The 23,295-nt window shown below is 52.7% G+C and overlaps 1 protein-coding gene across 2 annotated transcripts; it reads left to right on the plus strand.

The window, feature by feature from the left end:
• Positions 1-7,439: 7,439 nt before the first annotated feature.
• PDYN (prodynorphin) lies at positions 7,440-22,454 on the plus strand. Of its 2 annotated transcripts, none has more exons than XM_059705738.1 (4): positions 7,440-7,831; positions 9,038-9,095; positions 18,859-19,003; positions 20,300-22,454. In XM_059705738.1, exons 3-4 carry the CDS (start codon positions 18,875-18,877, stop codon positions 20,927-20,929), a joined length of 759 nt encoding a protein of 252 aa, XP_059561721.1. In that variant the 5' UTR covers positions 7,440-7,831; positions 9,038-9,095; positions 18,859-18,874; the 3' UTR covers positions 20,930-22,454. The 2 variants fall into 2 exon arrangements, with proteins under 2 accessions (XP_059561721.1, XP_059561720.1); XM_059705737.1 differs by having other exon boundaries at positions 7,441-7,831; positions 18,856-19,003.
• Positions 22,455-23,295: the final 841 nt, after the last annotated feature.

Genomic DNA, 23,295 nt, shown 5'->3' on the forward strand with positions numbered 1-23,295 from the left:
TTGGCCTGGAAAGAGGCTCTGTGTGGGGACAGAAGAGGAAGCTCAAGGCATGTCCACCCAGCGGAGGGTACCCTTCTCATTCCTTCCTGTGTGAGCCAGGCTGTGCCTGCTGGGCCCTCAGCACCCATTTCTGCCTCCTTCCGCTTCTCTCTCCTGTGCCTTCCTGGACTATAGAGAGAAAAGCGATTTTCCCAGACTCCCTTGTAGCTAGGGTTCTGCATGCAAATTCAACCCTGCCAATCAGCGAAACCTGTGTGAGGTTTAAACAGCAGGAATGAAACGGATGGAGGGGGTCCTTCGGCTGTGTTGCCGTCTGCTCCAGCAAGAGCAGCGCTGGAGGAGTGAGGTACCTCTGCAGTAGCATCTCGAACACCGGTCATCGCCTTCATGAGCGCAGCGAGGCTGTTGTGATAGCAGCTTGGTGTTCCCTGGCCCCAGATTCCACATCCCTGGATCATAACATGGTAAGTTCTTGAACCTACTATTTGCAGGGATGGCGGCCTGTTAGCCCACTGTTGATTGTGTAGCTGGCGACCCTGCAATGTTCTGAGAGTCATTCCTAGAGGCTCAGTCTACTCCTCTAGCAGCAGCCCCCCACCCTTTGCACCTTTTTAAATTTCCTACTTCCCTACATTAAACTCTTTTGCTTTTAAAAGCCTGGATGGTTTCTTTCTTCTGCACTGAGCCCTGACTGATTGATCACTATGATGCACTCTTACTCATCCTTCAAAACCCAGCCTGTCTCCAGCTCCAGGTCCCCTTCCCTCATCAGCCAGACTGGCCTGGGTATCTCTCCTCTGGCACGCCACAGTTGGCTTTATCTCAGACTTCCCCACATGGTGCTGAAATTAACTGTTTACTTTCTATCATCCCACCAGCCCGTGATCCCCGAGGGCAGGGACCGGGTCTTCTCGGCCATGCACCTGAGCCTTTAGCGGAGACCATGACCTGTGAGGGCAGGTGCTCTGGGAGCCTTCTGCGGAATGAATGCAGAAAAGGGAGCAACTTGTCAGTTCAATAGGATTAAGGAGAAACTGTAAGATTCCTGGACTGAGAAAAAAGCAATTTAATCTCCCCCTTTGGCAAAAAGAAACTTTCTTCTTATTAGGAGCTATTATTGGGAGCAATGTACCTTAGGGAGCTCCCGGGATGGTGAGGAGTACTGCTCAGATCAAGCATCTCATTTCAGATCAAATATTCGGGATCCCTCAGTGGGTCTGGCCCCCTGCTGATGCCCTGGGGCTTCTCCTGAGGAATTCCAGCAGGAGAAGCAAACAGAGCCCTAGGTTTTGAGGCGGATGGTCTGGAACCACCACTTATGGGCTATGCGAGGACACTGCTTCGAGCTCAGTTTCCTCACCTGCGAGGTGGGGTTAGTCATCTCTCCACCCTAAGGCTGTTGTGAGGGGCAAATGCGGTGGTTTAGGAGAAGCACCTGGCAGGGTGCTTTGGTTCTTTGGTACTTTGACACATGCTGGCTATGCTTTGGGCAGGAATTTGAGTGTAAGTTTTTTCTCTTCTTCATTTGGACAAAAGCACCGCCCACCACTGCCCTCTTCCACGCCTGGTGGCAGAGGTCAAGAGCGGGCCCCAGACATGTGGTCATGAATGCGAAGCCTGTAGTTCAGGACCCAGAACAGAATAGTTGCCAATGGGAGCAGGCGTCCTTTTTTGCTAAGTGCTGTTCGGATCTTGTCCGGGACCTGTTCCCAGGTGGCTGGGAACGAGGGAGGGGCATCGTGGGCAGATACTGCAGCAGGAAAGGGCTCGGACTTCATAGCGAGACAGACCTGGGTGCAAGTCCTGGCTCCCCCACTTACTTGGGGAGTCACTTCATCTCCCTGGGCCTCAGTTTCTTCATCTGCCAGTGGCTCTACCGTGCCTCCCTCGCGGGTCACCAAGAGCTCACTCCACACAGATCACCCACCCCTGTCCTGGCACCGTGGCCGGCACAGGGTGGCTCGCAGTGAGGAGGAACACGTATGCGTTTCCTGCTCTTGGCCAGCAGCCTGGCTCTGTGAGGAAGTGGCTCACAGCCGCGGCTTTGGGGGCAGAGCCACCCGGGCTCCATGCCTCGTATGAGCTGTGTGACCCCAGCCGAGTCACTGCCTCTCTGAGCTCAGGGTCTTCCTCTGACACAGGAAACCATGCCCCTCGGAGGTTTGCTTGCGAACTAAATGAGGTGACACTTGGAGAGGACTCAGCGGTGACGTGAAGGCGGGCGTCATCGATGGGCAACGACTATTCGCCGGAGTAATAAAGTTCAGTTACCAGCTGAGGCAAAATAGGAGAGACGGAAGTTGTGCCCGTTGGGAATGAGACATTCTCTCCCCGTCAGTTCATCAACTCGGTGATGGGCCTCTGTCGGCGCCTCTTGGCTGGGAGAAGAGCCCAGCTGCTTCCCCGGCATTGCTGCCGGAGAGCTCTCTGCCGCTAGGAAAATGGAAACCTTCCCTAGGTCTTTCCAGCCCTCCTCATTTTAGCCGTTTTCCAGTGTACAATTCAGTGGCGTTAAGAACATTCCTGCTGTTGGGCAACCAGCTCCTCTATTACCAGAACTTTTTCATCATCCCAAACAGAAACTCTGTACCATTTAAGCAATAACGCTCCGTGCCCTTCTCCCCCTGTGCCTAGCCCCTCCCTGGGAACCTCTATTCTACTTTCTGTCTCCATGCACTTGCCAAGTCTAAGGATCTCATAGGAATGGAATCATACAATATGTGTCCTCTTATGTCTGGCTTATTTCACTTAGCATAATGATTCAGGGGTTGCCAAAGCTATAGCATATCTCGGAACTTCATTCCTTTTTATGGTTGAATAATATTCATTGGTTTATAGTCTACATTTTGTTTCCATTGATCTGTGGGTAGGCTCTGGTTTGTTTTCACCATTTGGTTATCGTGAATAATGCTGCTGTGAACACTGATACACAAGTATCTGTCTGAGTCCCTGTTTTGGGTTCTTTGGGTGTATCCCCTGGAGTGAAATCACTGGGTCACATGGTTATTCTATTTTAACACTTTGAGGAACCACCACACTCCCCCCCCCCCCACCATGGGTGCTCCGTTTTATATTCATACCACAATTCCTCAGAGGGTGGGTGGGTGGGTGGGAGGTAATCAACCAAAGACCTTGTATACATAACCCATGGATGCAGACAGTGGGGTGGTGAGGGCCTGGGGCGGGGAGCAGGGGTGGGCTGGAGGGGGTCAATGGGGGGGAAAAGGGGTCACATGTAATACTTTCCACAATAAAGATTAAAAAACAACAACAATGCATAAGGATTCCTATTTCTCCATGTCCTTGGTTCTTTGAGGTGCCTTGGGAGGCCCTTCCTGGTTAGCTTGGCAAACGCTTACTCATCCTTCAAAGCCCATTTCAAATGTTGTCTATTCACAGAGCCCTTTCTAAATATTCCTTACATTTCTAGGCAAGGTTCATCACTGCCATGTCTGCATCTTGCCTTGCTTTGCTTTTGCACCTACTGTACTCCATACATTTGTTATGCCTTCGTGTCTCCCACTGGACTTTGAACTTACTGAGGGTAGGAACCACGTTGGATTCGACTCACAGTCACTAGCGCCAGAGAGAAAGAGGGAAGTCAAGGATGATTCCTCCGTCATCCTGCTCAGTTCTTCTTGCCTCTAGGCCTTTGCCTATGCTGTTCCTCTACCTGGAAGGCCACTCCTTCCCTTCGCCTGGGGAACACCTGCTTGTGCACCAGTTCTCACTTATCTCTCACTTTCTACCGGAAACCTTCCCAGCTCCCCTCCCCCCACCCCCTACCAGGGAGCCCCTCTTCTGTGTTCCCGCAGAATTCTAGGTCTCCTCCTAGCCCAGCTAGACAATGGCTGGGCATTGTCTGCTCATACATCTGTCTCCCAGCCTGGACCAGGGGCACAGGGAGGGCGAAATTGTGTATGGCACAGGTCACTCCCAGGGCCAAGCACAGAATGCCATATTATGAGCTTTCAATATGAAAATATGACAGGGAGAGAGAGAGAGAGAGAGAGAGAGAGAGAGAGAGAGAGAGAGAGAGAGATATTGAGCATTGATACGCCTTCAGCACAGCCTCTGACTCCCGTCTCTGTTCCCGTGGCAGCCACACACAGACATGGCTCCGCAGGTCCTCTGAGATTCATGACGGGCACATTGCGGCAGAAAGAGCGATGCAGGAGGCTGGAAGCTGATGGGAGAGTGGGGACTAAATTCCACTGCAAACCTCCCTGCTGCTACCTTCCCCGTGTAACAAGTGAATAGAGAAAATGCACAGAGCTGTGCGGGCGAGACAGAACCCGGGCGGAGAGAAGCTGGGAAACAATACAACTCGTGGCTGGCGCACAAACCTGGGCTCAGCAGCTGCTTTCAAGCTGTTCTCTGCCATTTTCTAGCCCCAGGAGTTGGTGCCAGTGACGCCCCTTCTCCCGGCCTCCATTCCTTATCTGCAAAGTAGGGGTGGCAGTCATGTCTCACTGCAGGGTCGTTGGGAAAATCAAGTGTATACTAGCAAATGGCTTACAGCAGGGCCTGGCATGTAAAAAGCCCTTAAGAAATGCTCGTTTGGGGCCTTGTTTTTACTTTTCTGCCTTCTGCCAAGTTCTTCCTTGTTCCTACCCAACAGAATGTTTCAGGGCTGGTTGTTCCAACTGCTGCCTGGTCTGTAGCCCAGTGAACCGGAGACCGCCGTGCACAGCGGGCATGCAGGCAGCGTGCTGGGGCCTTGGAGCTGGTCCTGACACCTGCATGGAGCTGGGATGGTCCTCCCTCTTCAGATGACTCAGGAGCTCAGAGAGCCCAGGCATCCACGAGCTGCCCCCTAGTGAGTAAGTAGGAGTGGCAGGATTCGAGCCCCAGGGAGCCTGGGCCGCTCCCATGGTTTCCCATCCCACGGGCTGCTGCCCATGAGGCTGCGATGGACGGGTGGCATCACCGAGCCTGGGGCAGGGTGAGCTGTCTGACAGGCCTCTCTGGGGCTAGGGGAGCAAGCTATTCCCTGCCTTGTCCTGCGGTGCGTGTGTAAAGGACATTGTAGAAAGAGAGGAAAAGCAAGTGAGTGAACCATTTGCTGGGAGGCAGACAATAGACTCTGGGGGCGAAGGATGTTCAACAGTAATGGCTCACAGCAGGCTCATCCGCAGCATCGCTACCCGCCCCGTCTTTGCTTGTCTTTATGATGAACAATAGCCCAGAGAGGCCCCCACTCCTCTAGTCCAGTGCCTGCTGGGGCCCAGGAATGGAAGCCATTCATCCCATCTCTTGGAGACGTTGTTTATTCCAACATTATTACGAAGAGCTCATAGAGGCAGAGCTCAGGAAGAGGAGGAGGGAGGAGGAGGTGAAAATTAAGGAGGATAGAGAGCAACTGCGGTGAGGATTTGCACTTGGTGGAGGGGAGAAGAAGCTCAGCCCGGGCTCTCATATTCCCAGAGAATCAGTAACAGGCTCCACCCAAGTCCTGGGGTTGCGAGGCTGAAAGCTAAACCTTGGCCATGGCCATCGGTCACGGGGGCTGGGGCTTCCACAGGGCCCCTGCAGGTCGTTTCTATCTGCCTGTCAGACCCAGTGAGGTGCTTGGGAATAGGGAACAGGAGGAGAAGGAAGACAGGGACCTGAGGAGTTCCCCCTCCCCGTCCCCCCGGAGGGAGGAGGGAGACCTCATTTCGAGGCTGGAGGAGGGTGTGCAGGGGCTGAGTGTGTGGCTAGGACCTCCCTGTGTGGCTAGGACCTCCCAGAACTTCAGCTGCCTTATCGTTTTGAAGATGCATTGTGATACCCATGCCACATGTTTGCCTGCTGTGAGGGTCCAGTGAAACATGGGAGGTGTCTCAAACATAGCAGGCGCTCAGCAAACGGCCCTTTCCACTTTCCTCCTCAGAATGAACAGGGAGAGGACGAGGCCCCAGAGAAGCGGATGTGTCAGAGAGCGGATGATGTGATTAACCACTGGGGGTGGAGCCCTCAGTACGTGTCGCTGCGTTAAGTGCTGTTGCGCACATCCTCTTGTTTCACCCTCACAAGAGCCCGATGTCCTGGATAGCATTACCCCCATTTCACAGATGAGCAAGCTGAGGCTGAAGCTGGAAGCTTCTTTAAGGTCTCTCCACTGGCGAGTGGCAGAGACCTCTCTCACATTGTGCAGGTGGAGAGACTGAGTCCCAGAGAAGGAAGCTCCCAGCCTCCCCCATGGTGGGCAGATTCAGGCTTCCTGCCCAAGGAGGGGGGAGGGAGTGGGCAGGGACTTGGGGGCAGATAAACCTGGGTTTGGATTCTAGCTCGATGGCTTATTTGCATGTCTTTAGGCAAGTGCCTCCGCAATCAAGCCTCTTCTTCCTCATCTTCAAGGTGGGCATAATAGTCACGACCTGGCCAGGTCTGAGGATTAAACCCGAGGGCTTCGACTAACTGCCTGGTGCAGATAAGCGCCCACAAAATGGGCAGCCCCTGGCAGACTTCTAAACAGTCACGCCTCCCACCAGACAGTGTCTGCCGTTGAGAAACTCCTGGGTTCTCTTCCAAACGCGGAGACCCCTGCCGTCTGGAGGGTGTTTGCAGCCACGGGGAGTGCAGCCCGCAAGCTGCTGCTGGCCCGGCGAGGGGACGCGAGGCGGGTGTGCCCCCCGCCCGGCGCGCAGGCAGGGACACATCGCAGCCCATATTTTGAGGGGGATTTCACGATACTAGCTTTGAGTTGCCGCCGCCAGAGAAAAGTCAACTGCCGCTCCTGGCTGCCGGGAAGGGCTGTCCTTCTGCCAGGGCTGCTTGTGCCTGGCACCGGCGCAGGCTTGTTTCAGCATCAACTGTCGTTTGCAGACAAATGTGTGCACACGCACAACCCAGCACACACGTGCACCAGCCACACGCGGAGTTGCCACAGCACATCGCCCAGGTGCTGCAAGCCCTGCGGCTTCCGCGGCCACTTCCCCTTCTCTGCCTGTGTTCCGGACCCTCTGCCTCTGTCCCAACATGTTTGTCTCTCTGTCTTTGAGGGTTCTGAGCCCCTCTTCTTTCTTGGTTTCCTTACCTCTCTTCCTTGGACTCTCTGTTTCTCCCTGTCTCTTTGGGAATCCTCATCTCTGACCCTCTGGACACTCGTGTCTCTCTGTTTCTGATTCTCTCTGAAGCTTTCTGTTTTGCTCTCTGTTTGTCTGACTCTGTCTGTCTCCATCTGTCTCTATATCCATCTGACTGACTCTCTCTCCATCTGTCTCTCTCTTTCTCTCACTCCCCTTCTCCCCCCAGCACCCAAACCCTGTACCCATCTGACTACGTCTGTCTGTCTGTCTGTCCCTCTCTGACTCCCTTTCGGTGTCTGTCTTTCTCTGACTCTTTCTGTCTCTGTCCTCCCCTACCTCTCTCTTTTTTCTCTCTCTCTCTCTGTGAAACTCTCTGGGAAACGCATCAAAGACTGAAGTGGCCGGATTTCAAGTGACAAACAGCACTCCACCCAGAATCCACCCCCTCCCGTCGCACCGTTCCTCCTCCGCATCCCCTGTCACGAAGCCTATTGTGTGGGGCCCAGGGAGTTCAAGTTGAAGGGCCCTGGGCTCTGCGCCTCTGACTGCTCAGCGCTACCTCGCCATTGGCTCCGAGCAGCTTGCGCTCAGCAAGGGCTGAGCCACAGGGGGAGGCTCTCGTCCATAAAAGGGGGTGAGGCACCAGAACTGCCATTCGAAGGGGCTTTGGTGGCGCTCACAGCCGCCTCTTTGGCACCTCCTTCCCAGCCGGAGTCAGGGTGGCCCTTGAGTCTTGGACCGACCACCTGCTGCCACCTGCCACCACCCTCCGACCTGCTCGGGCAGAAGCAGCCCAGGACAAAGCAGGGAGAGCACCGGTAAGAGCCAGAGGGGTGCTGGGATTTTGTGTGATTTGGTTTTGCTGGTCCTCTGAACCTGGAGGTGGTGGGGTGCTCCCGCTGGGGGGTTTGGGGTTTGGGTCTAATGACCTGGAAGACACAGTTAGTTAGGAGGCTAGTTTACAAAAGACAGACCAGGGGGAGGCGGACTGCTCTTCGGAATTTCTCCCCACAGCCCCGGCTGAAACAGGTGGGTTTCTCCCTCCCGGGAGGACCACCCTCCGTTTCAGCTCCAGGGTCTTCTTGTCCTACAATCCACCTCCCAGCAGTTCCCATGGGAGGGTGGGACCGACCCCTGGGCAAAGGAAGGGAGAGTTCTAGCTCATCAGAGTGGTTTCAAAGGTCAGTGATTCTCACTGGACTTTGAGAACAAGGGTTTGGGGACATTAATGAGGTCCCGGGCTCTGGCATTTACTGCGAATCGTGTACATCAGCGTACAACCGAGTTCAGCCTCTTCATCCTTTTTGGATCGCGCTTAATTGCTGACAGAGTCCTGGCTTGAGTGGCTCTCTTTGACGTAATTCCACGCAGAAATGAAGTGTGGGGCTGCCTTGTTGGGAGGGAGTGGACAAGAGCGTGACACCGGCCAGCAGAAGCAGCCTGGAGGGCTTTGCTTGTCCATTTTACTTTGAAAGGACTTGTTGCTTTCCTGCAAATTGCAGTCTAGTCAGGCGGGAAAGAAGCCCTTTGCTCCCTGGTAAAGATAGCCACACTCAAGGAAAGTGTTACAGGGCCTCAAAGTTTGACTGTAGCAAAACAGCTACTGAGTTTGGGGGGGCGGGAGGGGGACAGCAGGAGCCTGCCCAGGACTCTGAGGCTGAGGAGTGAATTCTGAGACCTGCTACTTTTTCGGGGCATCTTTTATGTGGCATCTTTACAAGCATCCCTTCATGATGCCTCTAAGCTTGGAGGGGGAACAGGCTCTTCCCATTACTGGATCTGATTTCAATTCCCCTCCCACAGATCGAAGCCTCCCATACCACCTTTCTTAGGAGGGCTGGCGAAACAGACAGGGCTTGTCTTTCTCATTTGACAGGCATTCTAGCTAAGATCCAGTGCAGTTTCAAAATGTGAATCCTTTGATCTTCATTTCCTCCCTCCTGCTTCCCGCCCCCACCCCCCACCCCCCATTGAACCTGCCACCCCAGCCCCACCTCTTCTTGCCTTTTGTTCTATTTTTGCAGGTCATTTACCTCCAGGCTTTGAGATCTGCCAGGGGAGCTGTTGCAGCAGCCCAAGCAGGTGAGTTACACTGCCTGGGGGGGGGGGGGGGTTGCATTCGTTGAAGGGATCTCAAGCCCACCGCTTTGCCCCAGGTGAGCTAGAGGTGTGGGGGGTGGCCGGTAAGTCCTGTGATCTGCCAGCGGGCGGCTGGGAGCGGGTGTCCCAGTGGTTCCTGAGGAACCCAGCACATTTCAGAGGAGCAGGCAAACAGACCAGCCCTGGGGCTGTTAGAGAAATTTGCAATCTCCTTAAAACACAGGGAAAGGGATTCGGGTCTTGAGGTAACTCCATGTAGCATCTAAATGTCTGTCTCACAACACCGAGACAGTGCTGGTCCAAACCCCTCCACTCGTTTCCTGTGTGATTTGGGGATAGTAGCCGTCCCTTTCTGAGCATGAATTCTTCACCGGCACAGTAAGGATAAGAATAGACTCACCTCCTGGGGCTGTGGTGAGGCCCCTATGGGATATTGTAATGCTATGCCTGGCATGTACTAGGTGCTCAATAAATGCTAGTAGGACTGCTCAGGTTTTCCCTGTTCCAAGTGGCAGAGTTGGACCCCTCCCCCTTCCTCCCCCCCCAATCTGCTCTAATCTTTGATCACCTCACTCATTATGTTGTGTGTCATAGCCACAAAGTAGCATGTAAAGTCTATTTTTTCTGTTTGTGGGGCGGGTGGGCACTGATCTCCCCTCCCCACCCCCTTCTCTCCACACAACAGAAGACTTTATTTCTTCATTGGATCGATCTTCCCTGACTCCCCGGCCCACTGCCAACCTCCTCGGGCCATTCTCACACAATTGTTGTATTTATTAGATGCCTTCCATCAGTCTGAGCGGGATCAATAGCTGGTGGTTTGATTTCAATGCGTGTCTGAGCAAGTGTGTCCAGCTAGCTGATTTCTCTCATCATTTTCGCTCATCTCAGCCCATAAATGATGGGCAATCTCACTGGGTTTGACAAAGGTCCAAAACGATTTCACGAAGACAGAGCTGGCCATCGTGGTGGCAGTAAACCTCAGGGGAGACACCGGTTAGCCAGGATCAGCCCGGGGGTGGTGTCCCTGAGTCCTTTAAGGTGGACCTCATTAACGCCTCCCACTCTGGGTCCAGATGATGCTCTTGGCAGAAGGAGGGTAAATGGCCCAGGTCCACGAGACACATCTCTTGGCTTGGGGGCTTCTCTCTGAGCCCATCCAGCCCTCCTGCTGGCCAGAGCGGTTGGCTGCAGGCTTCTTCGCCAGGGGGCAATTTGTCCGCCATCACTTGGCTCCTTGACCTTCCTGGACAGTTCAGTTGAACCCGACAAGGGTTTATAGAATAGTTATTATGCGGTTGGGTCTTCAGTGCACTGGCAGGAGGAGAAAATTGATTTGTGATTCACATAGTAGGTCAGCCTCCTGAGTCAAAGTCCCCTTTCTTTCCTTCCCTTTCTCTCTCATTTTGTTTCCTTCCCTCCTCTTTTTGCCCCCCCTCCCCCCCTTCCTTTTCCTACACCTTCTGCATCTCATTCCCATTCACTCTCCATCTCCGTTTCTCATCTTTACTTCCTTTTCCCAGGTTGTTTATCACCTCACATTTTGATTTTCTTTATTATTGTTGAGATGTCCCGCATTTCCCCCCTTTGCCCCTCCCCTCCCAGGCCCTGCTCCACCCAGGCCCTCACCACACTATTGTCTGTGTCCATGGGCTACGCATATATGCATATAAGTTATGTGGTTAATCTCTCCCGGCTCCTCACCCGCCCTCCCCTCTGAGGCCTGTCAGTCTGTCCCATCTCACTCTGATTTTCTAGGCGTCATTTCTCTCTGTGTGTGTGGGCTGCGTCTCTGCTGCTCTTTTTGTCTCTCTCCCTCTCTGTGCGTGTCTCTTCGCTGCCATCTCTCTCTGGTCCCTCCCCCCTGTTCCTTCCTTCCTCCCCATTCCCTTAATTGCATCACGTAACAAAGGGTGGGCGTTCCATGGGGGTCCTGCTTCCGGAATACGTTCTTTGAAAAGTGCAGTTAACAATCCCGTGGCGACCATCATCGGCAAGCCTCTTTCACTCTTGTTTCTGGACAACGAGTGGCCTGAGAGGTTGGCCAGCCTTCGGCGTGGGCCCTCATCCTATGTCTGTGTTTTAATTCTTGCAGAACTAAATAATGGCTCACTTCCCATTCAGATCTGAGCTCCCCATCTACCTACAATGATCATCCGTTCTTTGTTAATGACGCTGCAGGCCTAACAAAAGCGCTGTGCTCTAGTTTTGGGGTGTCCCTTTGCCAGCCCACTGGAGACTCACAGAGATGAACTTTATGTATTTTCCTTTCTTTTTTAAGAGAAAAGATTGATTTTTTAGAAAGAGTGAAAAGGAGGGTGGGGGGAAGAGAGAGAGAGAATTGGTTGTCTCCTGTGTGTGCCTGGGATGGAACCTGTAACCCAAGTATATGCTCTTGACTGGGAATCAAACCCATGACCCTTCAGAGCACAGGACAATGCTCTAACCACTGAGCATGCCGGCCAGGGTGAACTTTATATATTTCTGAGTGAAATAAAACTCCTGAAATAGCCTCACCTTCAAGAATATGATAGTTTGGTGGGGGGATTTGATGGGCACTCAATGCGTACCGGCACCTCAGGGATGGTGGGGGGAGTGGAGTCACAGACTGACTGTAAGCCAGTTTCTGCTCTGCCTTGCCTGTTGGCCTTGACTCAGCCATTTCACTTTTCGGAGCCTCTGTTTCCCCATCTAGGAAATGGGACTCACAGTGCCCAGACTATTGGATTCTCCTGAGGGCTAAAATGCAATAACTGAAATAAAACAAACAGCAATGAGCTTGGCCCCATAGCTGTGTCTTAAACACTGAAGGTCAACTCTGCCCTGTCCGTGGTGCCTGGGACCTTGGAGGCACTTTGTCACTTGGCTCTCACTCTTCCCCTGGAACCTGAGACTCATCATAGCCCCTGCCATGTGGGCTCCATGGGCGGCCGGCGGCACAGGGCGGGGCACAGAGCAGGGCGCAGAGCTCTCGGGCTGTGGTGATGCGTGCTGCTGAGGGTCACTGAGAGGACGCCATCCCCTCCCTGCGAGTCACGCCCGGTGTGGGAGGCCCCAGCTCCGGCTCCATTTCCCTCCTGATTCGTGATGTGACCTTAAACAAGTGATTTCATTTCTACCTTTTCCCATTTCCTCTTCTATCAAATAGGGATAATCATATGCGATAAAGTGCTTGGGGAGATAATTGCGATGTTAAATCAAGCCATTATTATTCCACGCTGGCTTTTTAAACAAAAACGCTCGCTGTTCCTCCAAGCCTCTGAATACAATATAGAAATACCAGCAAGAGGAGGTAACAGGGCACGCAGTTTGTTCCTTTTCAAGGAACTCTGGGCCCTCGGTGTAGAGGGGCTGCCCTGGTCGGAGTGGCTCAGTTGGTTGGAGGGTCGACCTGTGTCCTGAAGGATCTGGTGTTTATTTCCCTTCAGAGCACAGGCCCAGATTGCGGGTTCCATTCCCGGTCGGGCGCATGGCAACCGATCGATGTTTCTCTCACATTGATGTTTCTCTCTAAAAAATCATTCAGCCCTGGCTGGTGTTGCTCAGTTGTTAGAGCACTGTCCCACATACTGAAGGGTCTTGGGTTCGATTCCTGGTCAAGGGTAGATGCCTGGGTTGAGGGCTTGATTCCCAATTGGGCACGTGGAGGAGGCAACCAATCGATGTGTCTCTCTCATATCAATGTTTCTCTCTTTCCCAAACCTCCCTTCCACTCTCTCTAAAAAGGGGGGGGGGGTGGATATCCTCGGGTGAGGATTAACAACAACCACAACAAAAATGAATTTAAAAACTCACTTTTTCTAAAAACAAAACAAACAAACAAAAAAAAACCAAAACATAAAAAGAGCCTACTATGTGCTGGCCTTATAAATGATGGTGTCTTAGTCAGTCCTTATGGAGACATGGCAGGAGGGTGGTACCCCATTTACAGATGAGAATACTGAGGTTTGGAGAGAGACTTGATTCCCTTCTGATCTTCCCAAGAAAATCAGCTTTAAAACTATTAGAACAATTAAAATTATAAAATGGTTATAAAATTAATGAAGGCAGGGATCAGCAAAGGGCCAGGCAGTTCAGTATTTTTGGCATTCTGGGTCTTTCGGTCCCTGTTTCAATATGCAACCGTGCTTTTGAGCATGGGGGCAGCCATGGACACTACGGCAACAAACGGAATGAGATATAGAAACGAGAGAATGTGAAAGAGATTTATTGTCAGGAATTGAATCATGTGGTAAGGAGGCTGGTGGGTCCAAAATGTCCTCCCCCCCCCCCCCCCCCCCCCCCGGCCCCTGCTTCCCTTGCTGGGCTGTCACAAAGCACCGTGAGGCAGTGGCTAAGGAAATGCTTCCAGAAGAAACCTGAAAGTGTGGAGGGTTTTTCTTGGGAGGCTATTAGGAGGCCCTCTGGCCTGCCAAGCCCGTGAAAGGGGCTCCTCGGTCATGGTGGGCCACGCAAGCCCTCCAGCGGGGTCTGTGTGCCTGCCGCCACCAAGGCGTTTGCTATCTACCTCTCATACCAGTGAATGGCCAAGTTCCTTTTCTCTTTAGCTCATGCCAAATCAGAGGCGACAAGCAGGCAGGGCTACCTCTGATGTATGACTTTCGAGCAAATCCCCATAGCTGGCAGAAGAGAGAATACTCCCCCGGGACCCATCTGACGTTGCTCAGTAATTGGTTTATTCCACCAAAGGAAGGAAACAGGATATCTTAGGAAAATCTCAGGGCTGATGCATCTTTATTAGTCACCTTTTAACCCAGAGATATCCAGTCCGAAAGCCCAGCACTCCCGTTTCCAAGCCGAGTGAACTTCTCTCTCAGCCTCAGTCTTGTCCCCTGTATATTGGGTATAAAGACACTTACCTCTGGGTTGTCTGAGGATTAGAATAATGTGTGTAAAGTGGTAACACGCAGCCTGGCATCTCGTAGGCTGGTGAGAAGTGGTGGCTGTTTTGGATGGATGTGACTATGAATAAGGAGCACTCAGCTCTGCCTGGCACCCAGTAGGTCTTCCATATCTGACAGTCAGTTCACTCAACAACTTTTGTTTGTTTGTTTGTATCTAGTGTCCCAGACTCTAAATTAGCACCCCTTTTCGCCTTCTTCTTTTCCCCCCTCCTGTAGCCCAAGTAATATTGGAATGGAGCCTTCCTACTTTACTCTTTAAATCACCTACTATGTGCTAAACACTCCATACATGATCTTTTTTTTAAATTCCTACACCAATCCTCTGAAGTGTTATTATTAGCTGCCTTTTATAGTAGAGCAAATCGAGGCACAGCAGAGTGGGGTAATTTCCCCAAGCGGGCAATGAGTGGTGGGTCCACATTACTGGCCACTTGGTGACCTTGCTTCTGGGTCAGGAAGGAACCAGAGGTCTCACCTCTCCTTTCTCATCAGCTGTGCTCCTACTACCCTGTGTGCTCCTCCAAGTTGTCAGAGCTGTGAGGCAATCCAGGGGCTGCAAGCTCAATCGTCTACCAGGTGCTCAACAGGGACAGACATGAGGGGAGCCACAGGGTAAGGACAGTGGGACCATGCTGAATGGGGCCTCTCTGTGACTGTTGCCAGATTAGAATGCAGACCTGATGTCTCCATGTTTCTGGGTGCAGAGAGCAAGGGGGAGGGAGAGATAGATAGAAACATCAATGATGAGAGAGAATCCCTGATTAGCTGCCTCCTGCACGCCCCACACTGGTGATCGAGCCTGCAATCTGAACATGTGCCCTGACCAAGAATCGAACCGTGACCTCCTGATTCATAGATCGGTGCTCAACCACTGAGCCATGCCGGCTGGGCTAAGGCTTTTGATTTTTTAAGACAAGTTGGAAATGGAGACTTTTAAAATGTAAAAATCTCCCAATTTTAAAATAATGGTATAAATGTTTTTAAAATCCCTGTGCACATCAGCACACCCTATGCCCATTTGCTGAGTTTGTCCTGCAGGTGGCCAGTGTGCACCTGTGGACACTGTGTTAGGCTGGTTTGAGGAAACCAGAGGCCTCCGCCCCGCCTGACCCTTCTGGACCCCTAATTTCTGCATCCTTGTCCTTGAGAAAAGGGTACTTAGGTGATAGAGCCAGCACAGGTGACTGTGCGGGCCCAGAGGAGGGGTCTAATCCAGACAGACTTCGGGCGGAGGCAACTGAGGCTAAGGTTTGATGAACAAGTAAGAGTCGGGTCAGAGGGCGATGGGAGTGGGTAGGAAAGGGCTTCCAGGCAGAGGGAACTATGTGTGAAAGGCTTGGAAGAAGGGGGTGCTTGCTTTAGAACTGCAGGTGGTGTGGCCAGGCCCAGGTCCAACAGAACCTGCACCCAGTGTGGGTGCTGTGCATTTGCTGGGGTACCTTGGACAGATGGCATAATCTCTCTGTGCATCCATTTCCTCACCTGTAGAATGGGGAGAATATCTGTCCCAGCCTTATGGGTTGTTATAAAGACCCCTTACGTTAAGATGCGTATGGGACTCAGTGCTCCTGGATCAATGTCAGCCCTTCTCAGCAGGAAAGTCCTTAGAGCAGTGGTTCTCAACCTGTGGGTCGCGACCCCTTTGTCGGTAGAACGACCCTTTCACAGGGGTCGCCTAAGACCATCCTGCATATCAGATATTTACATGACGATTCCTAACGGTAGCAACATTACAGTTATGAAGTAGCAACGAAAATAATTTTATGGTTGGGTCACAACATGAGGAACTGTATTTAAAGGGCCAGAAGGTTGAGAACCACTGCCTTAGAGGCAACATGAGGCTGCTCTGGGGCCAGGAGGAGGCTGCTATGGACCCCTGGAGGGAGAAGCAGGAGGCTGGGAGGGGTGGAATTAAGGGGCTGGGTCAGTAACCGTGGTTAGCAAGGTGAGCTCCGGGAGCCAGACCACCTGGGTGCACATCCCAGCTTGGCCACCTCCTAGCTTTTGACTCTGCAGGCGTCTTAACTCAGTTTCCTCCTCTGTAGAGCAGCATGACACCGGTGCTCACAGCATGCGGTTGCTGTGAGTATAAACGAGTTCATCCTCAGAATTGCTCAGAGCTTCGGAAGTGCTCAACAACCATTAGACCAGCTAGAATGATTGCTGTTAAATATAAAGTTAACGGATGAAAGGAAAGGATGCTGACACTGTTTTTGCCGGGGACAAGGAGATCTCAAATCAGGCTCCTACTGCAGCAGCCTCGCTGTGTGGGGAGCCTCCGGCCAGGAGGGAGAGGGCAGTGTCGGCTTCCTTCCCCAGCCGGTTAATTCACTGCTCAGCTTGTAACAGCCCAGCCCAGCCCAGCCCTCGCTGGTATCAAAGAAAACATGAGCTGGCTGCTCTGTGTCTGCATATAAGAGGCACCACTCGCCCACCTGGAACCCAATCCTCTCAGCAGCTGGTAGAGTGTGAGAGAAACTCGAGGGCAGGCGAGGACATGGGAGGGGCACAGGCCACCTCCCTCAGTTCTCTTCTCTGAGCCTCCCCGCTCAGGGGAGCCTCTCACCCAGCCAGAGAGGCAGAGGGACCTGAGTCCTCACCTTTAGTTGCTCTGCAACCTCAGGGGATTGATTCCCCACGCCTCTCTGAGCTCCAGTTTCCTGATTTGTAAAGTGGGGATAGTGATGCCCACCTCTCAGAGTTGGCGGGTGGATTGAGAACAACATACAAGTCAAAGACCTGTGCATGGGGCCCTCTGGGCCTCATGGAGGGTTCAGCTGTTAATGAGTCGGCTGTTCTAGAAACTGTGGTCATTAAGGGCACACGTGTGGTGAGTCAAACAGGATGACTTTGCATCCCAGCTTCCACTCACGGGGGGGATGGGCAATGCATCGCACTGGAAGGGCCCCCTCACTGGGAGGGATAAATGAGACGATGCATTTAGGGGTGTAGCTCAAGGCCTGAAGCACAGTAAGGGCTTCATAAATGGTGGCTGGGACCACTCTCAGGCTGGCTTTGATGGGGGAACCGACTGTGGGTTCTGAGGAGGGAGAGCTGCCCAGGGCTGCAGCGTGGGGCTCTGAGGCCCGCGGTGGAATCTTCCGAATCCCTAAAGACATGAGCAAAGGGGGCAGTTTGCAGGATTGGGGCCCTTGGAAGAGGGAAAGACAGCCATCCCTGACAGCGGCATTAGAAGAGTCGGGCTACAAGGACCAGGCAGGGAGGGGCATGGAGCCCTGCCTCACCCGGGTGGGTATCTTGAGGGAACTCTCCATTGCCTGTTGAGAGAATTGCCTTGTGTCCCCATTTGAATAGCTTTGGGTCATGATATTTGGTTTATGAAAGAAACAACATTTAACAGACTATTGTGAGGCATTCATTCATCTGCTTAGTGTTTATTGAGGGCCTACTGTGTGTTAGTCAGACTTGTCAGAACTGATACCGCAGGAACTATGACCAATAACATCTATGCTCTAAAGGAGCTAATGTTTCAGTGGGGGAATAATAATAGGACAGCATGAGGTGGTGATGTCAACACAGCAGGTGATGTGAGAGAGGCCCAGGAAATGGGAAATGTTAAATACACGGTTCAACAAACGCCTCCCTGGCGATGGGATATTTAATTCACTTGGTTACAAGAAGGAGCGACCCATGGGAAAATCAGGTCAGAGCACTGCAGCCAGGGGAACAGGAAGTGCCAAGGCCCTGAGATAGGCGCCAGCATGGCATGTTCGAGGAGCACAGAGAGAGTATTACAGAGACACAGACAAGACACGCTCCTGCCTTCATGGAGCCAAAGTCTGAAGCCTCACACAGCTAATTACCAGATAGTGGAATGTTTTCATGGAGGAGGTACAAGTTACTGGGATAATGCGAAGGAGGAGCTTCCCACAGAGCCTAGGGAATCAGGGAGGGCTGCCTGGATGAGGTGATATCTATTCGAGGACCCACAGGACAGGTACCAGAAGAAGAGAGCAAGGATTTCCAGGCAGAAGGAACAGGATATGCAAAGGCCCAGAGGTGGGGCAGGGCCTGATGGAGCCATATGGTAATTAAGTAGCTGGATGTGGTTGGAACCCAGAGCAGAAGCGTTGGGGTGTAGGAGTGGGATTGAGGCTGTCCCTGACATTAGGAGAAGGCCACACGTGGCCCACCCCAGCGGGTCTGATCACAGAATGGATATAGCTGAGCAGGGTGAGCAGGAGGGATCAGAGAAGGAACCGGAGGCAGGGAGGCCAGCGTGGAGGTGAAGGTGAAGGTGACCAGGGTGAGTAGAGTGCTGGGGTGGAGAAGGCAAATTCCAGAGCCCTTACCCAGCAGAGGCCTGGCCTGGGGACAGCCTGAGCAGCAGGGACAGACAGGTGAGGGAAGCCTCAGAGAACTCAGAGAAGCAGATGGCCCAGTGTCTTCTGTCTTGGTACGTAATCAAAGCAGGGTTTGAAGGATGACTAACTCGGGTCAAGTCCTGGCTTATGCACTGCCCAGCTGTGTGGGCAATCACTCCCCCTGTCTGAGCCTCAACGTCCCCATCTGTCCAATGGCACAGCCCGACTACCTTCAGAGCAGTTGTGCCGATTAAGTGTGAGCTGTGTAGGAAAGCTCCTAGCACATAGCAAAGGCACTCACTGCATGTTTATCACCTTCCTGGGCCCTTGACCTTTGGCCTGGGGCCCCCACTGTGCCTCTCTGGGCCTCTGTGTTGTCATCTGTAGAGAGGGAACGAGAATGCTTGCCTTGTAGCCTGCCAGCAGGAACTGGTGAGTTCACTGCAGGCTCAGGATACAGCCCACAGGACAGGCGACCACAGATCTCATTGTCTCCTCTTTCTCCCCTCCCAGCAGGAAGAACCAAGACAGAATGGAGTGGCAGGGGCTGGTGCTGGCGGCTTGCCTCCTCGCGCTCCCCTCCGCCTCTGCGGACTGCCTGTCCCACTGCTCCTTGTGTGCCGTGAAGACCCAGAATGGGCCCAAACCCATCCACCCCCTGGTAGGTTTCAGGCAAGCCTCCTGGCTGCCAGGCAGTGGAAGGGCCCATCTGTGGATTGAGCCCAGAGAGGGAAGAAGGCAGGCCTGGGTGGCGGTGTGCCAGTCCTGTAGACTCGTCCCATCGGTGCAGGGCATGCCCTGCTCTGTGGGCAGCCTGGGAGCCTGGGACTGCTGCTTTCTAGCTCCCATTCTCCTTCCAGACCTCATCAGTATGGCTGACTCAGGGCTGAGGCTGACTCAGGTTTCCAGGGAGCCTGATGCTTGGCAAGGAGTGTCGTTCATGAGGTGTGCTGACTTAGGGAGTCCGCATCCTTAGAGTAACTTTTCAGGGCTTCTTACCGCCAGGCTGATGGGCGCCTCCAATGCTAGTCGCTCCCGTGGAGGGAGCTCTTTCCACCGCCCCTAAATACCAGGATCTGGTTAATGGGATCCAAGTCTTGACCCCTCTCTTGGGTCTTAGCATCCCTTGACCCAACCTTACTGGCTTTGCTTTGAGTCAAGCTTCTGCAGGTTCCTCTCCTGTGACAGAAGTCTGGAGTAGAGGTACCAAGGGTGTGGTGGACAAAATGCAGGCTTGGTTCTGCTACTTTCTAGTTCCATGACCTTGGAACCTTCTCTCTGAACCTTAGTTTCCTCATCTGCAAAATGGGAGTGATTCCATTAAATGATGATGATGCAAAGTTTTAAATCTACAATTCTAGCCACTCTTTATTGAAATGAGCACAGATCCCAGCAGGGAGCAGCGGTTAAGCATGAGGACTTGTGACATTAGACTGACTGGGGTCCCAGTTCCAGAGTTGTCCAGTACTGTCATCATCATGTTTGAATTCTCCCAGCACTCCTATGAAGTAGATACTGTTGTCCCCCAGATTTGATGAACCCTCAGGGGTCCCCTCGTGTGTTCTTTCCACCGTTCTGCGTGGCTTTTGTCCCGCTCTATAAAGTGTCTGCAGCTCCTCCACACCTAGGAGAGGCTGGGAGAGCCCACCACTCTCCCTGGAGTCAGACGTGGAAGAGACAGGTGAGCTCAGCAGAGCACTGTGGGAAGATCTTGCTTCTAGTGTTGTCCCCGCCACCTGTAGCCAGGTGCCCTGGGGAAGGCTGCTTCATTTGTCCACATCTGTCTCCTCATCTTCTACGTAGGCACAGCGTCGCCTGCCTTCATGCCCCGCTGGGCGCATTTGCGTGGGCAGCCTGGGCTTAGCGATCACAGCTCATGTTGATTTTCTCAGACATGGGGCCAAGGACAGTTCGGGGGGGTGACATTGCCACTGTGGTCTTTTGGGGTCTTTTGCAGACTTGCTCCCTGGAATGCCAGGCTGTCCTGCTGCCCGCTGAGGAGTGGGAGAGGTGCCAGGGCCTCCTGTCCTTTTTCACCGCCTTCCCCCTGGGGCTCAACAGTAAGGAAGACTCGGAGAGCAAGGCAGCTTTGGAGGAGGCGTATGGTGAGCTGGCCAAGCGCGGGGCACCCTTCCCGAAGGAGCTGGAGAAAAGCAGGTTCGCGGCCAGCACTCCGGCAGAGGAGGCTGCTCTGAGCAGGGGCCTGGCCGCCAGGCTCGGGGGTCTCCCCGGCAGGTGGGAGGAGGGGTCAGAGCCGGAGCTGATGGGGGACGCTCAGCTGAATGATGGCGCCGTGGAAGCTGGAGCCCTGGATTCCGACGAGGAGGACCCCAAGGAGCAGGTCAAACGCTATGGGGGCTTCTTGCGCAAATACCCCAAGAGGAGCTCCGAGGTGGCTGGGGAGGGGGAGAGTGTGGGCCACGAGGACCTGTACAAACGCTACGGGGGCTTCTTGCGGCGCATCCGTCCCAAGCTCAAGTGGGACAACCAGAAGCGCTACGGTGGGTTTCTCCGGCGCCAGTTCAAGGTGGTAACTCGGTCCGAGGAGGCCCCCGATGCCTACTCCAGAGAGCTCTTTGACGCTTAAACACCGCCCATCGTGCAGGTGAGTCAGGAGCTTCCCCCAGAGGAGTGCACTCATTCTTCCTCCCTCCGTCCCCATCCCCACGCTCCGTTCAGCATCGTCCACAAAGCACCCCACCCAGCCTGCCTCTCTTCTGCCTCGAGCGCAGCGTTTGTCTGGGTCAGCGAGGGGGAAGGAGGGCGGCTCCCCTCTTCAGGAGGCTTGTTCTTGGCTCAACCCTAGACTTCTAAAACCACCACTGTTCATGTCAGTCCCTCCACCCCACTCATGGGACGCCCCAGGTCCAGAAACCCAGGCTGACGGCTTCATGCCTCTAGATCTGTTGTTCCCAAGCTTTGCTGGTCACATGCCCCTCTCAGAAGAAACATGAGCACACCTCCATGCAGATATTCTCATTTATCATAAAGCACAGCAAAGATAGAAATGTAAAGCAAGGGAAATAAACAAATAGCTATCCTCATGTTTTATTCCCAAACCTCAAAGGACCTCCTGTGCATCCCACTTTGAAGACTATGCTTTAGGCAAAATGCTCAGGCACTGCCTTTTATTGGAGCAGGAGTTTCTACACCAGAGGGTTCCGTTTCTAGCGGGTTGAATGTTTAGCCGGTGTGGTGGCACTCTGAGTTCTCATTGTTTAGAAACACACAGCTGGAAGAGCTGAGTTCCCGGACTTCAGTCCACGTTGGTACCCTGGACAGCGCCCAACTTCTCCCAGGAGAAGGGAGGGACAGCCCCTTCCGGAAATGGTTGCGGAGAGCAGCTCTCCCTCTGAATGCTGAGATGATCCAGGAGGGAGCGAGGCAAACCAATTTGTTCTGTGCAACCAACTCAAAATGTGGACCAGCTCCCTCAGCCCTCATTAAACTAATTAAACTGATGGGTATCAGACTCCCACCCCAGGACGAACTGAAGCTGCGTCGAGTTGATGAGGTTAAGCACAACCATGTTCTTGAGCAGCTGAATCTGCCGCCAAGCGTCCAGGCCATCTGGCCAGACATATGCAGTGGGCACGGAGCGGGGATCCAGGAGCAACAGTGAGAAAGAGAAAGGCCCCCCTCCACCCCCAGGATGACGCTTTCCTCTTCGTGTCAAAGGAAACCAGAAAGAGGAAGGAGATGATTAAGTGCTTAATGCCGAATGAGTTCCCTTGATTCACACATCCCAGAACCGGTGGCAGAGATCTCCCGATGCCTCGATTTCAACCAGAGTTTTCTCTCTCTGTCTGTCTCTCCTGCTCACTTGTCCCCAGGCACTGTGGTTTGGTTTGTGGGTTCAGGGGGCTGGACTGGATAGGAGAGGGAATGGACTTGAGTTCGGTTAATTTCTATGAGACCCTACTGAGCACACCTCTTCATGCGCAACTCCCAGCTCTCTCATGATGTTCTGACATGTACTGATTGTTTTAGGGTTATTTTGTGTGCTTTTTAAAAATCCCATTTATGCAATTTACTTGGAATTTGCTTAATCCTTAGTGGGCCTGTGTTATTTCCCACTCCCTAAGTACAATAAATAAATAAAATTGCTGATGACTTGGGGGCTGTGTGTATGTATGCCTCAAGTCCCTAGAGAGTGAAAATACCATTTGCAGAAAAGAGAGCTGGGAAATGAAAAATACAAACACACACACACACACACACACATTTTTATGTTAGAAAACTAAATGTAAGGGAATAGAAAGAGCACAAATGTTAGAGTGCCGTAGCCCTAAGTTTGAGATCTGTGTGGCCTTGGGTAAGTCAGTTGGCCCCTCTGCACCTTCATTGGCTCTGATGGGGTCATATTTCTAATTCTGCGCGAATGCCAATCATTGTGGCTAGATTTAACGCGATGCTAGGATCTGTCAGTATTGAACTACCTGGATAATTAGAACCAGGGATGGATTCAATCCAACTCAAAGTAGCTGGACTAGGAGTAGGAAAGGGGGTGGTTCTCAAGAGGACGGGAGCATGGTTCCCATAGGAGAACGAGTGAATGCCAGACCATCCAACAGTAGCTGGTCACCTGCCTAGTGAGTGAAGGTGGCTGGTGGAGGGCAGGGCAAGCTGGAGAGTGTATACATGGGAATATGGGCCCAGAGTAGCCAGCTCTGATTGCTAAGAGATTGCAGAAATCTGGCTTTGCTTTTTTTTCCCCAATGTAGGCAAGTAAATTTTTTTTGTTTTGTTTTTAACTATTGAGCTGGACAAACAACATGTTTGGGATGAGACACATCACTCTCTCACTACCCTTTTGTGACCTCTTTTTTAAAGGAGAAACACTCCTTTTGTTTTTTATTTTTAATTTCCCCATATGGGATGGATTCCAGAATGCCACTCTTCTAGAATTCCTTTTCTGGATGCATTTCTCTTGGTCAAGGAGGCATGCCCATA

The sequence above is a fragment of the Myotis daubentonii genome, chromosome 8 (assembly GCF_963259705.1).
Source record: "Myotis daubentonii chromosome 8, mMyoDau2.1, whole genome shotgun sequence".
NCBI lineage: Eukaryota > Metazoa > Chordata > Mammalia > Chiroptera > Vespertilionidae > Myotis > Myotis daubentonii.